We start from the raw sequence: 18,535 nt of genomic DNA on the forward strand, positions 1-18,535 counted from the left end.
GTCATTGGCTAGGCCGTCATTAGTTGCATTTGAGAAGGTGGTGGTAAGCTACCTTCTTGAACCACTGCAGACCATTTTCTGTTGTGGTGGCCAATCCTTAATCCAAGCCAGTACACTACCTCATATCATGTGCTTTGGTTTTGCTGTGGATGACCTTATCAAAAGCCTTCTGACAATCCAAATATACTATATCCGTCAGCTCCCCTTTATTGATTTGGTTTGTAATACCCTTGGAAAAGCTAGCACACAGGTGTAGTAGGTAATCAGGAAGGCGAATGGAATGTTGGGTTTTATTACGGTGCATTAGGGGAGTGAAATCTTGCTGCAACTGTACAAGATGCTGGTGAAACCACATCTGGAGTACTGAGAGCAGTTTGGTCACCTTTTTTAGGAGAATATGTTATTTAATTGGAGACAGCTCAGAGAAGGTTCACCAGCATGGTTCCTGAGGGAATGTCTTATGAGCAAACGTTAAACAGGTTGGGACTCAATTCACTGGAGTTTAGAAGAATGAGAGGTGATTTCACTGGATTGGATTCTTGAGGGGCTTGACAGGGTCAGTGTTGAGAGGATGTTCCCCCTCATGGGAGAGTTCAGGACCAGAGGGCAGAATCACAGAATAAAGGGGTGCCAGTTGAAGACTGACATGATAAGGAATTTCTTCTCTCTGAGGGTTGAGAGTCCTTGGAACTTGTTACTGCAGAGAGCAGTGGGGGCAGTGTTTATTGAAGGCTGAGATAAATTCTTGTTCAGTATGGAATCAAAGGTTACGGAGAAAAGGCAGGGAAATGGCAATGAATCAGCCAAGATCCTATTAAATGGCAGAGCAGCCTCGAGCGGCCAAATAGCCTACTCCTGTTCCTGTTTCATGTGGTCTTATAAAACTCTCAAGTTATCGAACACACAAAAAAAGAAAGCAGCTTACGTAAGGTGGAAGAAGCAAGGGTCTTGCTCAGCTCTAGAGGATTACAGGCAGGCGAGGAAGGAGCTCAAAAATGGTCTGAGGAGAGCCAGGAGGGGGCACGAAAAAGGCTTGGCAGGAAGGATTAGGGAGAATCCAAAGGCATTTTACACGTATGTGAAGAATAAGAGAATGATCAAAGAAAGAGTAGGGCCGATCAGGGATAGCATAGGGAACTTGTGTATAGAGTCTGAGGAGGTAGGGGAAGCCCTAAATGAGTTTTTTGCTTCTGTCTTTACTAAGGAAAAGGACCTTGTAGTGAATGAAACCATTGAGGAGCAGGTAAGCATGCTGGAACGGATAGAGATAGAGGAAGCTGATGTGCTGAAAATTTTGACAAACATTAAGATTGACAAGTTGCCAGGGCTAGACCAGATTTGTCCTCGGCTGCTTTGGGAAGCGAGAAATGTGATTGCTTCACCGCTTGCGGCCTCGCTCTCCACCGGAGTCGTACCTGAGGACTGGAAGGAGGCAAATGTAATTCCTCTCTTCAAGAAAGGAAATAGGGAAATCCCTGGCAATTACGGACCAGTCAGTCTCACGTCTGTTGTCTACAAGGCGTTAGAAAGGATTCTGAGGGATAAGATTTACGACCATCTGGAAGAGCATGGCTTGACTAGATGCAGTCAGCATGGCTTTGTGAGGGGCAGGTCATGCCTCACAAATCTTATTGAGTTCTTTGAGGATGTTACTAGACAAGTTGATGAGGTGGATGTGGTGTATCTGGACTTCAGCAAGGCATTTGATAAGTTTCCCCATGGTAGGCTCGTTCAGAAGGTCAGGAGGAATGGGATACAGAGAAATTTAGCTCTCTGGATACAGAATTGGCTGGTCGACAGAAGACAGCGAGTAGTAGTGGAAGGAAAATATTCTGCCTGGAAGTCAGTGGTGAGTGGTGTTCCACAGGGCTCTGATCTTGGGCCACTACTCTTTGTAATTTTTATTAATGACTTGGATGAGGAGATTGAAGGATGAGTTAGCAAGTTTGAAGACGACACAAAGGTTGGAAATGTCGTTGACAGTATAGAGGACTGTTGTAGGCTGCAGCGTGACATTGACAGGATGCAGAGATGGGCTGAGAGGTGGCAGACAGAGTTCAACCTGGATAAATGAGAGGTGATGCATTTTGGAAGGTCGAACTTGAAAGTTGAGTACAGGATTAAAGACAGGATTCTTGGCAGTGTGGAGGAACAGCGGGATCTTGGGGTGGTATATAGATCCCTTAAAATTGCCACCCAGGTGGACAGGGTTGTTAAGAAAGCATATGGTGTTTTGGCTTTCATTAACAGGGGGGATTGAGTTTAAGAGCCATGAGATCTTGTTGCAGCTCTATAAAACTTTGGTTAGACCGCACTTGGAATACTGTGTCCAGTTCTGGTCGCCCTATTATAGGAAAGATGTGGATGCTTTGGAGAGGGTTCAGAGAAGGTTTAACAGGATGCTGCCTGGTGTGGAGGGCTAATCTTATGAAGAGAGGTTGACTGAGCTCGGACTTTTTTCATTGGAAAAAAGGAGGAAGAGAGGAGACCTAATTGAGGTGTACAAGATAATGAGAAGCATAGATAGAGTTGATAGCCAGAGACTTTTTCCCAGGGCAGAAATTGTTAACAGGAGGTGTCGTAGTTTTAAGCTGTTCGGCGGAAAGTGTAGAGGGGATGTCAGAGACGGGTTCTTTACACACAGAGTTGTGAGAGCATGGAATATGTTGCCAGCAGTAGTTGTGGAAGCATGATCATTGGGGATATTTAAGAGACTGCCGGACATGCATATGGTCACAGAAATATGAGAGTTCGTACATTAGGTTTACCTCACATGAGGGTCAATGGTTGCCACAACATCGTGGGCTGAAGGGCCTGTTCTGTGCTGTACTGTTCTATGTTCTAATTTTTCATTTGCAAATTCATGCTAACTATGCCCAGTCATATTTTTTTTAATCCAAGTGTCTACTTTACACACACACACATACACACACACACAAAAAACATTGCTGGAAAAGCTCAACAGATCTGGCTGCATCTGTGGAGTGAAATCAGAGTTAACACTTGTCAAGTGACCCTTCCTCAGAACATTTTACATGTCCTTTGTGACATCTTCCAACGTTTTCCCTGCTACTGATGTAAATATCTTGTTTCCTTGCTCCTTCCTGAAATAGTGGGAAGCTTCCACTTGGCAAGAACCTTTTCGGAATCTACGTAATTTTGGAAGATGATGCCCAATGTTGTGACTATCTCTATAGCCACTTCCTTCAATACGGTGGAATGCAGCCAATCAGGACCCAGGGACATGGCAACTGTCAACCCCATTAATATCAATATTACTTTCCTTCAACTGCTCATTCTCTTTAGTCACTGGGATTCTAACTCTGGGAGATTTCTTCTATCTTTCCCAGGGAAATGAGACAAGATTTAGCTTCTATTCCATTTCTCTATTATCGATTATAAATATTCCTGATGCTGTTTAATAAACCCATGTTTCTCTTGGTCAAATGTTTTCTTTTTATGTACCTATCATAAATCCATTTTAATGTTTCTTTTGCTATATTTAATTTAGACTGTATTCTTTCTTATCAGTTTCTTCGTTCTCCTTTGCTGTATTCTAAAACATTTGATAATCCTGAAGTTTGTAACAATTTCTGGCCACTTTATGAGTCTTTTAATCTTATACAATCCTTAACTTCTGATTTCAGGTACAGTGACAGATACTTTCTGAGTTTGTGCACATTGCAGGAATGTAAATCATGTAACAGTTCTTTAAAGACTGTCCATTGTCGATGTATAGTCAGGCAATTGATGCATTTTCCCAATCCAGCTCAGCCAAATTGAGCCTCGTGCCTAAAGAATTTCTCTTATCCCATATTAACATCCTTGCATCAGATTGAACTACCTCGCTGTCAAACTTAATGTAAAATTCGATCATGTTGCAGTCAGTCATCCTAATAGTGACTTTTACAAGAAAATTAGTAATTTGCCTTTTTTTTGCATCACATAGTACTTGAATTAGAAAAGCCTGCACTTTAAACAAAAATACCGAGAACTGCAGATGCTGAGAGTCAGAAACAAAACAAAACTTGATAGAAAAACTCATCTGCTGCATCTGCTGTGAGAAAGCAGGGTTAATGTTTCGGGTCCACTGAGTCTTCTTCAGAACAGAGCACTGTTGTAGCCTGAACTCTCATCTGTTATGCAACATGGTGCTGGAGAAATCTATCACTATGGCACTCCAGAAACTCATCCTTCACAGCTTTATTGCTCAGACGATTTAACTACTCTATAAAAAATCCTGTTGCACATACTCCATATTTCTCTCATGTATGTTTCCCCTCGCTGTTTCTTAATTCCAATCAAAGAGATTAGATGCTTTGTTTTTCTAATCTGAGATCCTCGCATACCGAATCATAATATTCCTACAGTGCAGAGAGAGGCCTTTTAGCCCAACGAGTCTGCACTGACCCTGCAAAGAGAATCTCATCCTATCCCCATAACATCACATTTACCATAGTTAACCCACCTAACCTGCACATCTTTGGACTGTGGGAGGAAACCGGAGCACCTGGAGGAAGCCCACACAGACACAGGGAGAACGTGCAAACTCCACACAGTCCCTGATGCTGGAATTGAACCTGGATCTCTTGCACTGTGGGACCGCAGTGCTAACCACTGAGCCTCCATGCTGATTATTATTAATCAGTAGCTTAGTATCATATTGTGAAGATACTGATCCCATCTTGAATTAACATCATTAGTCCATCATCTTTACATTCTTGTCTGCCCTTCCTTAACTTCAAATGACTTAATTTTAAACTTACTGCCTCTCTGCCTTGGTGTTATGTTCATGGGCTGTGTAGCTGAGTGCTGGGCTCAAGCTAAGTACATTGCGTTGGAGAGTTACAGCACTGTCACAGTTCAGAACGAGGTCCTTCTTCAGAACTTCAGGTTTTGAGAGAGGCCAAGAAAGAGACTGTATCACAGATAGCAACATGGAATAATAAACACAGACCACAGAGGAAGAGTTACACTGGACCCAAAAACATCAACTCTATATCTCTCTCTACAGGTGCTAGCAGACCTGCTGAATTTCTCCAGCATTTTCTGCTTTTATGTCAGATTTCCAGCTTCCGCAGTATTTTGCTTGTGTTTTAGCTACTGTTTTTCTGTTGTAGATGTACTGGATTTTTTTTTTGAGTACTGTACTAGTCGGTTGTGACCAATAACCTGGATTGTTATTTCTTAAAGATGGTTATGGTGCAGCTGCACTTCAAGTGAGACGTGACCCATTGCATATAAAAGCTGCCGGGAGTGAATTTCCTCTCATTCTGGGCCGAGATGTCTCCGGTGTTGTCATGGAAACTGGACTGGATGTGTCTTATTTCAAACCTGGAGACGAGGTAATGTGGATTGTGTTACTGTGTGTGTTTGAACAAGCCTCTTACTCTGAACATAGAAACTGGCAGAGATACTCTGATGTTAAGCTCCAAAACCCAGAGTTGTTAGGAAGCACTTCTACGCACAAAGGGTAGTAAATAGAATCAGAGAATCCCGACAGTGTGGAAAGAAGCCATTCAGCCCATCAAGTCTGCACTGAACCTCTGAAGGGCCTCCCACCCTATCCCCATAACTCTGCAATTCCCATAGCTGATCCATCTACCATGCACACGCCCCTGGGAACTATGGGCAATTTAACATGGCCAGTCCACATAACCTGCACATCTTTGGACTGAGGGAGGAAACCAGAACACCCAGAGGAAACCCGCGCAGAGACAGGAAGAATGTGCAAACTTCACATGGACAGTCATCCGAGGCTAGAATCAAATCAGTAACCCTGGAGCTGTGAGGCAACCATGCTAACCATTAAGCCACCATGCCGCCCTTTATTTTTTAAGATGCTTGGAACTCTCTTCCACAACCGGCAGTGGATGCTGGATCAGTTATTAATGTAAATCTGAGATAGGTAATTGTTTTTGTTAAGCAAAGGTACTTGGGGATATGGGCCAAAGGCAACAATATGGAGTTAGGCCACAGATTAGTCATAGAACAGGCTCAAGGGGCTGAGTGGCTTACTCCTGTTCCTGTGTTCCTATGTCGTCACCATCTGTGGAAGAAAGAGAAAGAAAAAACTTGTATTTATCTATAATAAAAACTGAAACTGCTGGCGAAACTCTGGCAGCATCTGTGGGAAGAAAGAGATGTGTTGGAAAAGCACGGCAGGTTAGGCAGCGTTGAAGGAGCAGGAGACTCGACATTTTGGGCAAACGCCCTTCATCAGGAATGAAGCTGTGAGCTGAGGGGGTGGAGAGATAAATGGGAGGGATGTGGAGCTGGGGGGAAGGTAGCGGAGAGTGGGATAGGTAGTGGTGATAGGTCAGAGAGGAAGGTGGAACGGATAGGTGGGAAGGAAGATGGACAGGTAGGACAGGTCATGAGGGCGATGCCATGTTGGAAAGTTGGATCTGGGATAAGGTGGGGGGAGGAGAAAATAGGAAACTACTGAAATCCACATTGAAACCATGGGGTTGGAAGGTCCCGAGGTGGAAAATGAGGCGTTCTTCCTCCAGGCGTTGCGTGGTTAGGGAGTGGTGATGGTGGAGGCCCAGGACCTGCACGTCCTTGGTGGAGCGGGAGAGGAAGTTGAACTGTTTGGCCATGGGGTGGTGGAGTTGGTTGGTGCGGGTGTCCCAGAGATATTCTCTGAAGCGCTCGGCAAGTAGGTGTCCTGTTTCCCCAATGTGGAGGAGACTGCATAGGGAGCAACGGATAGAGTAAGTGATATGTGGAAGTGCAGGTGAAGCTTTGATGGATGTGGAAGTCTCCTTTGGGGCCTCTGTGGGAAGAAAGCAGTGTTAACGTTTTGAGTCCAGTGACTCTATAACAGAACTCAACAGATATGCAATGTTAACTCGCTTTCTCCTCACAGATGCTGCCAGTAATGCTGAGTTTCGCCAACAGTTTCTGTTTTTGTTTCAAATTGTCAGCATTTGCAGTTCTTTGTTTTACTTTTGCATTTATATAGCCTCAGGACAGCCCAGTGCTCCTCACTGCACTTGATTTCAGTAGAGACTCCTAGGGGCTAGTTACTTTAATCAGTTGTATGTCTGGAGGGGTTGGAATCAAACCTGGACTTTCTGGCCCAGGGGTGGAAATGTAACATTGTATCACAGAAGCCCTATCTGCAGCCTGCCATTATCAGAGAGCTGACTGGATCAGACATCAATGAGGCAGCTGATTGGCTGCTGGTGGTCTTTCCATTAGGATTATCGAGACCCTAATATGAGTGTTGTTCGGGGTAGTGGGTGCTTTCTGGAATTGGAGGGAGCTGAAGGACAGGAGAGTGTTTCAGAAGTGAGCGAAAGATGGCAGTCAGTAGTTACTGCCTTCAGCTTACACAGATTAATGCAAATTGAGGGACCCCACTGCTCCTCATTCACCTCCCCATTCCTTTTGATCCCTTTAGCCCGAAGAACTGAATCTAACTCCTTGTTAATGGTCAATGTTTTGGCCTAAACCATTTTCTGTGCCAGAGAATTCCACAGGCTCACCACTCTCTGAGTGAAGAAATGTCTCCTTATCTCAGTTTTAAAGGGCCAATTGCACATCCTAAACCTGTGACCCCTAATTTTAGACATCCCAGTCACTGGAACATCCTCCTGTGTTCACCCTGTATAATCCTGTTAGAATTTTATATGTTTCTATGAGATTGTCTCTCATTCTTCTAAGCTCCAGTGAACATAATCCTAACCAATCCGGTTCCTTTTCATATGTCAGTTCTCTCATCCCAGGAATCAATCTGGCAAACCTTTGTTGCACTCCCTCCATAGCAGAACATCCATCCTCAGGTAAAGAGACCAAAACTGCACACAATACTCAAGGAGTGATCTCAGCAAGAACCTGTACAAGACTTCCCTGCTCCTATACTTGAATCCTCTCTCTATGAAGGCCACCCTACCATTTCCCTTTTCACTGCCTGCTGCACATGCACGCTTGCTTTCAGCGACTGGTGTACAAAGGCACCCAGGTCTCATTGCATCACCCCTTTCCCAAAATATAGCCATTCATATAATAATGTGCTTTCCAGTTTTTGCTACCAAAGTAGATAGCCTCACATTTATACACATTATCGTTCATTTGCCATGTATTTACCTATTCACTCAGCTTGCCCAAATCACAATGAAGTTTCTCTGTCTCCTCCTCATGGTTCACCCTTCTACCCAGCTTTGCAGCATTTGCAAACTTGGAGATATTATATTTAGTTCCCTCATCCAAATTAATAAAAAATGTTTATTATGAGTAGCTGGGGTCCAAGCACCAGTAGTCTGTGGTACCCCAGTAGTCACTAGCTGCCAATCAGAAAATGACCAGTTTATTCCTACTCTTTAGGTGAGCGTGACACTTGCTGAACACCTGAACCACTTCCTTTGTTTTCTTTGCAGGTTTGGGCGGCGCTGCCACCCTGGAAACAGGGAACATTGGCAGAATTTGTTGTGGCAAGTGCAAATGAGGTACGATAAGAAAGAACGTTTTGTGGCTAATTATTATAACTCCTTGTCCTTTTCTCCTGGCAAATAATGGGGATAATGCATCTTCTTTCCAAACAGTTTCACTGCCTTGATGTTTTGTTCTGGATGTAATCTAGGAGAACACAGAAGATAGATAGGAGACTGGTCTCGAAGATTTTAAAAGTTGGAGATTTCCCCCAATTGATCCTTCTCCACTTCTGTGTCTTTTCGTTGGTTGTTGAGACTGGAGTTGCTTTCCCTATCACAGCTCGGTTTCCACTGTGTACAGTATACTGCTGCACTAACTCACCATGACCATTCCCAATCAAAACAATTCTGTTTGTCAAAAATGAATTGACTAATTTATTTGGGCTATTAATGTGGTATTAAGGTGGCATGTTGTAGGGCATGCATGTTTACTGTGACAGCAGAATGAAATCAAAAATCCATGTCATGTAAAGAGAGCACGCTGCCTGTCTACAGTGAGAGCTGTAAGAAAAACTACTGTAGTTCAGTCTTTTGCTTCAAACACCACTTCAACTAAAACCATCTAGTGGCTGCTCAGCACAGTGTGAAGTCAGAGTTGAGGGTGTGGTGCTGGAAAAGCTCAGCAGGTCAGGCAGCATCCGAGGAGCAGGAGAATTAATGTTTCGGGCATAAGCCTTTCGTCAGGACTGAGGCTTGTGGGCCGAGGGGGGGGAGGGGGGTGTGCTAAGCGATAGATGGGAGAGAGTGGGATTGGGGGAAAGGGAGCTGAGAATGTGATAGGTCGATGAATGTGGGGGAGAAGGTGATAGGTCAGAGAGGAGGGTGGAGAGGGTAGATGGGGAAGGTGATGGACAGGTCAGGAGCACTGTGCTGAGTTGGACGCTTGGGACTGGATACTGTGAACACTTCAACTCCCCCTCCCATTCTGCCAAGAACACGCAGGTCCTGGGCCTCTTCCATCACCAAACTCTTACCACCTGACACCTGGAGGAAGAATGCTTCATATCCCTGCAATCATACGGGATCAATGTGGATTTCAACAGTTTACTCATTTCCCTCCCCCTACATTATCCCATGGCCAAACGTCCAAATTGGCACTGCCCTCCTGACCTGTCATCACCTTTTCTGTCTACCCTCCACTCCGACCTTCTCCCTCACCTTCATCTACCTATCACATTCTCAGCTCCCTTTCCCCCAACCCCACCCCCTTCCCATTTATCTCTCCCTGGCCCATAAGCCTCATTCTTGATCAAGGGTTTATGCCCAAAACATCAATTCTCCTGCTCCTCACAGCAACCTTACCTGCTGTTCTTTTCCAGCACCACACTCTCGACTCTGATCTCCAGCATCTGCAGTCCTCACTTTCTCCACTATGTGAAATCATCCTCTTTGGGCCCAAGGAGGAAAAATCATACTCATTGTCTAAAGGTGTCCTGCTGATAGAGTTGAGAGTAAATCCTAAATGGACATTGGCCCTTACCTTAAGAGGGTGGAATGCATTCAGGAAGAATTGATGCATTAGTTGCATGGAACTTCATCTTGAGTAGTGTGTTCAGTTTTGGTGGCTCAGTGGTTACCACTGTTGTCTCACAGTGTCAAGGACCTGGGTTCAATTCCATCCTCAGGTGACTGTGTGGAGTTTGCATGTTCTCCCAATTTCTGCATGGGTTTCCTCTGGGTGCTCCTCCCACAGTCCAAAGATATGCAGGTTAGATGGATTAGCCATGGGAAATGTAGGGTTACAGGGATGGGGGTGGTGTCTGGGTGTGGTGTTCTTCAGAGGGTCGGTATGGACCACATGACCTGCTTCCATATCATAAGGATTCTACCATTTTGTGAGGAATATGTTTTGGCCTTGGAGGTGGAGCAATTGGGGTCTGCGAGGGGTTGATGCAGATTCATCAGAACAATCCCATTGCTTGAAAAAAATTGGATAAGCTTACCCTGTGTTCCATTAACTACAGAAGGCTGAGCGAAGATCTAATCGAGGCATTTAGAATCCCATGATAGTATCTATGAAAATGTTTCCTTTGATGAGGGATTTCAGAATGAAGGGACGTAATCTTAAAATGCATGCTGAGCCACTTAGGAAGGGAATCGGAAAGGAGGCATGATAAAGGGGATCTGAATTTCTCACTCCTTTAAGGCTGTGGATGCTGTATCAATTATTGCTTGTCGGGCTGTGATCAATGGATTTTTGTCAGGAAGAATACCCAGGGATATCCAGCAGAGATGTATTTGTAAATGGAGTAATGATACAGTGATTAGATTACTTACAGTGTGGAAACAGGCTCTTTGGCCCAATATGTCCACACCGACCAGCCGAAGTGCACCCAGCCAGACCCATTCCCCTACACCTAACACTATGGGCAATTCACCTAACCTGCACATTTTTGGACTGTGGGAGGAAACCGGAGCACCCGGAGGAAACCCACGCAGACACGGGGAGAATGTGCAAAGTCCACACAGTCAGTCGCCTGAGGCGGGAATTGAACCCGGGTCTCTGGCGCTGTGAGGCAGCAGTGCCACCGTGCCGTACAGCTGGGCCCTGAGCTAAAGGAATGGAGGAGGAGCAGGCTGAAGGAGCTAAATTGCTCACCCCTATTCCTACAGCTGATGTCTGCCACTGACCTGGGATGGTCCTTGCTAATCTGGAAAATAGACCAAATACTAAATGTTGTTTTATTGACCATCAAATGCTTCCTTTCTTCTGAGATATCTCAGTTGTGCCCTGGTGCTCCACTTGCATGTCCAGGCAAAAGGCTGTGCATTTTAGCATTTACAGTGAGAGATAGAGGGATATGTCCAGTTGTGGTGGAGTTCAAGAGCAAGGACCATCTATTTATTAAGAAATTCAGTTGGAAATTCTGGAGAAACTGTGTTATCCAGATAATTTATTAGCAGAGCTGTCTACAACTAGAAATGATAGGGAAGGTGTGAAAACGCTTCAATTATTGTTACTTTTCTAGGAGTCATTCTAAAAGATTGTGAAAATTGGTTCCTTTGGAGCACTGAGAAAATAATTGGATAAGTTTTTTGACAGAAAGGGTTACTGCGTGATAGGTTTTCTCACAAACACTTCTTGGAAGTCACCTGATTTAAGCTGAATAAACAGTCAATGTTGATAGTTGTCAGCCAGAGAGGAAAAAACAGAGGGAATGCTGGTTACTAAGTAGTAATCCGAGATAGGTAGCAGCACTATTCTTCCTCAAACTGCATGTGCAGCCTTTGTTTGTGGTTTTGTGAAACTAGGAAACGGTGCCCTCTAATGAAATGACAGTGCAAATGTTCAGTATACGGGAAATAATCATTTCAGAATAATGTTTTCTAAGCTAGAATTTTTGTCATTCTGACAATATAGGTTTGTAAGATAACCTTTAAACAAATGCATTTTTATTTAGTTTTCTTTCTAATAAATTAATCTGTCACAAATTTATGTTCCAGATATGTTGATAGAAATTTTATGTCAATTCATCATTTGATTAAAGCCACTCTTTCGAGTCTACTGTTATATTATAGTAAATGTACAAGTATGAGCTGCATTTATTCATGATAACATTTTTATATTTCACCAGAATAGAGCTTTATTGTATTGACCGTGTTGGTGTTATAGTAGAATATACAAGAGGTGGATTGGACCATGGAATTAAATTGATGATTTCCCTTTATTACAGCACAAGAACAGACCCTTCGGCCTCCAAGCTTGCGCCGATCCAGATTCTCTTTTGAAACCTGTCGCCTATTTTCTAAGGGCCCATATCCCTTCGCTCCCTGCCCAAACATGTATCTGTCTAGATATGTCTTAAATGACGCTATCATTCCCGCCTCTATGATCTAATAGAATAGTGGCACAGGTTGATGTTCGTATCCCCACTTTTACTTCAACTATTTCAGTACAGATCAGGTGTTGAAAATGGAATCCTCTGTACTACCAGTACAATATGGACTGAGTGTCCCCTTGGCTTCTATAAAAGATATAGTGAAGACTGGTTTCTTATTGAGACATATCTCTTGAGGTTCATTAACAATACTGATTATTTACGCTCATATAACACAGCAGGGTTACACATTCTGTGGTTCTTTTCTTATTGATTATTTTGAACAAAGATCATATTTGCAGCAGACCAATACTAGGTAAGGTGGGTTTCTTTATACTGGATTGCCACATACCATGATACTATCTAACTGTGTGAAAGATATGATGTGGAGGTGCCAATGTTGGACTGTGGTGGACAAAGTCAAAACTCAGAGCTGAAAATTGTGTTGCTGGAAAAGCGCAGCAGGTCAGGCAGTATCCAAAAGGAGCAGGAGAATCAACGTTTCGGGCACGAGCCCTTCTTCAGGAGGGCACCACATACTTCCTGAAGAAGGGCTCATGCCCGAAACATCGATTCTCCTGCTCCTTGGATGCTGCCTGACCTGCTGCGCTTTTCCAGCAACACATTTTCAGCTCTGATCTCCAGCATCTGCAGCCCTCACTTTCTCCTCTTTGATATTTGCTCACTGAACCATTGGCATTATCTGTCTGTGGATGATAATGCTGTTTGCAGGGGCAATCCAGCAGAAGAGAGGTTTCTTTCATCTCAGACATGGAGGGAAAGATTAAAAAAAATCATTTAACTTCAGCTTGTGGTCCTGACCAGTGGTTTTGTTTCATACCAGATAGCCCACAAGCCTAAAACACTCAGTCACAGCCAAGCTGCAGCTTTACCGTACGTTGCTCTGACAACATGGTCAGCACTGGTGAACAATGGAGGACTGAGAGACAACAACTGCAAAGGGAAAAGGTGATGTAGTTGTTATTCATTGAATGCATTAACTGGTACCTTTTGTAATGATTGCAGTTCCCATAATGAAACAGGAACCACAATGGCAGCACAAGATCAGACCTTGAGATCCCACACTATAGCATGTCTTCTTCACATGAGTCTCCTCCCACCCCTTCCTCATTGAACCCCATCAACATAACCCTCTCTCCCTCTCACTCGCTCGTATTTATTTAGCTTTGCTTTGAATGTATTAAGGTCACTGTGGAATATTGGAAGTTTTAGAATTTGGGATTTGGATATTTATTTTACTTTTGTTGTTTCCTTTCTCCTAATTTGCCCTGCCCTATCCACCCAAGGGCCAGACTCTATCCAGGTAGTCAGATTTCGAAGGTCTACCTCTCTTTGAATTGTTGATGGGCGGATTGCAAAGGGAGCCTGGAGTGGTGGGAGAGTCTTGCACCATTGTCCTGTCATTCACTTCAAATCTCACAGCACAGAGGCTGGCCAATTGGACTGGTCCTTTGAAGATTTATCCCATGAATCCCACTGCATTACTCTCTTCCGTATTTATTTTCTAGAGTGCAAGCATTCAATAAATGAATCCACTTCTTCAAAATAATTGCTGACATTCTCTGAACTCAGTAACTGTTTTCTTTTGGTTAGCGTTTTGGTTAGATATTCTCATGCCTAGTCTATTGGAAGTGGAGCTTAATGGCTGCCATAATGCTGGACCTTGCTCACTTCTTGGTTATAGGGTTCTGATCCTCGGGGGATCCGGAGGCATTGGGACCTTTGCTATTCAGGTAAAGGAAATGTGTGTTTGTTCTTGATTGATGTAATGTGCTTTGCCACATTCTAATTCAGCACTCTGTAACTTTAAATATTTGCTATAAAGTAAATACAGTTTAAAAAAAACTGGTAAGGAAGAGGTTCTATTTTAGCCATTTGGTAAGCCAGAATTTGAATATTGCTGAGAAAAGACGCAATTTGCTTTACACTCTTCAGGATAATTTACAAGAAATACCAAAGTTAAGGGGAAACCCACATCAATAATGCATGGGAGGAGAATACTAAATGGTTGGCAGTGGACTCTGATAGTCTTGCCTTATAAGATGCACTAATTAGATGATGACTGACAATTAATTGCCAAGCTTTGATTAACAAAAGAACATAAGAAATAAGAGCTGGAGGAGCTCATCTGGCCTCTTGAGCCTGCTCCGCCATTGAATAACATCATGGGTGATCCTTTCATGGACTCAGCTCCACTCACCCACCCTCTCACCCTTAATTCCTTTACTGTTCAAAAATCTATATCTCTTTGTGGTAAAATCATTCAACGAGATAGCCTCAACTGTCTCACTGGGCAGTGAATTCCACAGATTCACAACCCTTTGGGTGAAGAAGTTCCTCCTCAACTCGGTCGTCAATCTGCTCTGCTTTATTTTGAGGCTATGCTCCCTAGGTATAGTTTCACCTGCCACAGGAAACAACCTCCCTGCTTCAAGCTTAGCTATTCCCTTCGTTATTTGAGTTGTTTTAAATTCCAATGAGTCTTGTCCCAGTTTACCCAATCTCTCCTCATAAGCCAACCCCCTCAACTCTGGAATCAAGCTAGTGAACCTGTCTGATGCCAGTTCATAGTACTTTCTCAAGTAAGGAGACCAAAACTGTACACAGTACTCCACGTGTGGCCCCACTCGCACCCTATGCAGTTGACCATAACCTCACTGTTTTTAAACATCATCCCTCTAGCAATGAAGGACAATATTCTGTAAATTTTAAACAAGTCAGATTGGCAAAGGAATTATCCTAATAAATGAGCCAGAGGAAGGCTGTTGTCTATCTTGTTGAGTTGAAATGTTGTGTGTGTAAACCATTCTGCCTGCAAAGAATGTGTTAATATATTAGTTTCCAGTACACTTAAGTGTGCCACACTGTGAATCTGCCTGGCAATCATAAATTGGTCAGCATTAATTCTTTGCAAACTCTGGATGATTTAACAAATATTGTCCAACCACGGAATCCTATCTAACATTGGACACTGTCTTGGTTTTATAAACACAGGCTGGTGGGCCATGGTCAATGCCTTGTGTGTTATGACTATCCAAAAGTATATGCTGTTGATACATTTGCCTCAAATATTTTGAATCACACAGGCACTGAAATTTACATATTACATTACTCATTTTTTGTAATAGATCGAATGTCTTTTTGGCTTGACAGCAGCAGCTTGTTAGTGGTGAATGCCACTCGTGTTGCTGCTGTGCAGTTGCATTGTGAAATGTCGAATTCACTTGTTACTTAAACCTTTGAGATAATGCTTTCCAGAGTAATCTGAGGTAGACTGGGGACTTTTCAGCAGCAAAAGTGAATGCTTAGGTTGGTAACCAATTTAGGATTCAGTCGAGCTCAATGTGACAAACTTGCGTGTACAGAATGCTACATTAATTAATACTCAAAGCCCTGTTCTTTCTGGGCCAAATAAAATGTACACACACTGCACCTATTTCAACTCACCGAAACTGGTGACAACCATTCTCTGGTTCATGACTTAGGGCAATGCTCTGACCAATCAGAATCGAACTGTCTGGTTTAAAATTTAAATGAAGTTTGGCAGTTAACTGTCAATTCATCATCCAACTGGTGAATTTCTCATGCCTCTACCAATCAGAATCCACTAGCTAATGAATCAGCATACTTCTCCAATACAATACAAATGCTAGTTTTGCTTTAAAAAAAGTGTTATGTGAACATTGACTGATGGAAAACTTCATCAAAATATTTCTCTTTTCAGAAATGTTCTAATTCTGTTTTGTTGAGTAAATCTGTTTGGCCTCCAGATCAGATCTAAAGTCACTTTGTTTCCTCCCACTCTTGCATCTTGAATCTACAATCGCCGTGGCCACCTGAGGGTGTAACTGTTTCATCTTTTCTTTAGTCCAAATCCATGGCTGTTTCCCAATCACTGACATTAAGCTGCAGAATGTTAACCAGTCCACATGTAAATTGGTTTATGAGAAAATTACCTGCCTAATTGTTTCTGATGAGGTAAACTTTCCAAAGAAAAAGTGTTGTGTGTACTTTAATGTTGCATTTAATTAATGAAGGTAATTTCTGAGGAACCTTGCATCCTTGTTTTCTTGCCAGTTCACTTTTTGTTTTGCTCTAGTTTCTTTTTCCCGGTAAATAGAATTAATTCTGACAGCCCCCTACCCACTTATAAAAGTCAGTTGGCAGCTATTTTATTTAGGGGACCCAGAAAGCATTATTTTGTTTCTCCATTAATAAAACTATATTACAAACTGAGTAAAAAATACTACCAAAAGAGAGGTGCATCAAGGGGTCATATGGACAAATGTTTCTTGTCCATTGCCACCTCTGTCCATTCATCATCATTGACAGGGCGTTCTGCTAAACAGGCCCTAAGATCTGTAATCCTCTCTCTACAACTTCCACTTCAATCCCCCCCCCCCCCCCCACCCAAACGTTTGAAAACACTCCATAAATTGGACTTGGTTAATTCTTTTGGCCCTTGTTTATAATACCTTTGTTGTGTGGAATCCATGTTTGTTACTGAATGCACCTGGGAATATTTTACATTATTAACAGTGCTATGTAAGTATGACATGTTGGCATCTATCCCAACCTGAGCTTACATACTTAGTACAGAAAATTTTGCAAAAGCTAAACAGCACACACACGATCAGAATTTTACAATTTCAGTTGAATTAAAATGAACACAGTAAAACTTTGGAGTTATTGAATATTATATAACGATGGAGACCTTTTAGCTTTTCATGTTGGTGCCTGTTTTTTGGTAGAATTATCTAATTAGTCCAACTCCCACTGCTTTTCCTCCAAGACCCTAAATTCTTCCATTTCAAGTACTTACTCAATTCCTTTCGAACACGCTTGTTGAATATTCTTTCAGACAGTCGATCCTTGATGCATACAACAATCAAAAGAGGCTCCTTCTTCCAAAGAATATTTGATGGACAAGAACTCAGGTTCCAACCATGTTTCCACAAGACATCTGATCAACTAAAATGTAGAGACATCCACTACCTGTTCCCCCAAACCTTCCTCCCCCAATCCCAATAATGTCAACTGTTTAACATTTTGCTGGACAATTAAACCGAAACTTAATATTTCCAAAAATGAGCAGTAGTTCAGTAGAAAATTCTATTTAATCTTTGTTTTGCACTCTGTCCACTGCAAAGGCCTTGGGCATGCAGGAAAGCAATTTCAAATGGCTCAATTATAGTTAATCTAATAGAATTACCTGTGTTACAGACCAGCTAATTATTGCTTCATGAATTAATTCACATGTTCACCAAAAACACTTTCTATCCACAGAATGTCTTCATACAATTTCAGAAAAAATAAACCATTTAAGTCTGACTGGTGACTTTTGGTGCTGTGCTAATACGATGGTTATTTTAACTAACTAGAAACATATCTGCTTTCTATCTCATGTTGGCCTTAGTTCATTCAGTGTCAGCATTACTCTAGGTTCACACTGAGGGGATGCTGTATTGATGAGCTACAACTTTTCATTAATCAAATGCAGTGTCCAGCTGAATTAGTTTGACAAAACACTCCACAGCACAAATCAGGGGAGTTAGGGAGTTCTCTGTGACCCAACCTGTCCCTCGAATACCAATACCAATTATGGCATATCTGACAATGTACCGCATTGTTATTTCTGAAATCTTGCTGTATGCAAGATGGCTGCTGTATTTGCCTACATTACAACAGTGGTTACACTTCACAATGAATGAATGAGCAATGAGGTGCTTTGGGGTTGAAGAAGGGTTACACCCACAATGTTGATTTCTCCACCTCCTGATACAGCCTGACTTGCTGCGTTCTTCCAGCTTCCTGCTTGTTTACCATGAAGTGCTTTGGGACATCCAAGGAATGTGAAAGGTTTTTTTTTGTTCTCTCTAAAATTGCCCATTCATGCTAGGATGTGGTCAAATGGACCTCCAGTCACTAAATGGACCCCCAAGTTTTCCCAAGTCACCGTTCTTTGCATGTGAGCCCAGTGTTTGTAGGCAGGAATTTTGATCTGAGGGAGCTCCTGACAGCAGCTGATTGATTTGATTCCCGTTGGCCAGCAGTTTCTGCAGGACCCCTTGACATTTTTAGGCCAAAGCCACAAATGTACCTACCCAGAAGACTGGGCTTTGAGTCATCCTGAGTCACATGGCTTAGTTCCATGCTTACAATGAGCTCTGCTGAAAGGAAGTTCAGAAATGACTTGTTTTTGAATAACCATCGAGTGAAATAATGATGTCCAACAAATAGCATACCCCCCTCACCTGA

The 18,535-nt window shown here is 42.7% G+C and overlaps 1 protein-coding gene across 3 annotated transcripts in view; it reads left to right on the forward strand.

Moving 5' to 3' along the window:
- The window catches only part of rtn4ip1 (reticulon 4 interacting protein 1), a 110,449-nt gene that overhangs the window by 5,300 nt on the left and 86,614 nt on the right, over nt 1-18,535 (forward strand). For all 3 annotated transcript variants that reach the window (XM_072552713.1, XM_072552721.1, XM_072552711.1), the window contains exons 2-5: nt 5,194-5,345; nt 8,385-8,453; nt 13,101-13,225; nt 13,962-14,010. In XM_072552713.1, coding sequence (XP_072408814.1) covers nt 5,194-5,345; nt 8,385-8,453; nt 13,101-13,225; nt 13,962-14,010 — 395 coding nt within the window. The remainder of the gene's footprint in view (nt 1-5,193; nt 5,346-8,384; nt 8,454-13,100; nt 13,226-13,961; nt 14,011-18,535) is intronic.

The sequence above is a fragment of the Chiloscyllium punctatum genome, chromosome 3, assembly GCF_047496795.1.
Source record: "Chiloscyllium punctatum isolate Juve2018m chromosome 3, sChiPun1.3, whole genome shotgun sequence".
NCBI classification, from domain to species: Eukaryota; Metazoa; Chordata; class Chondrichthyes; order Orectolobiformes; family Hemiscylliidae; genus Chiloscyllium; species Chiloscyllium punctatum.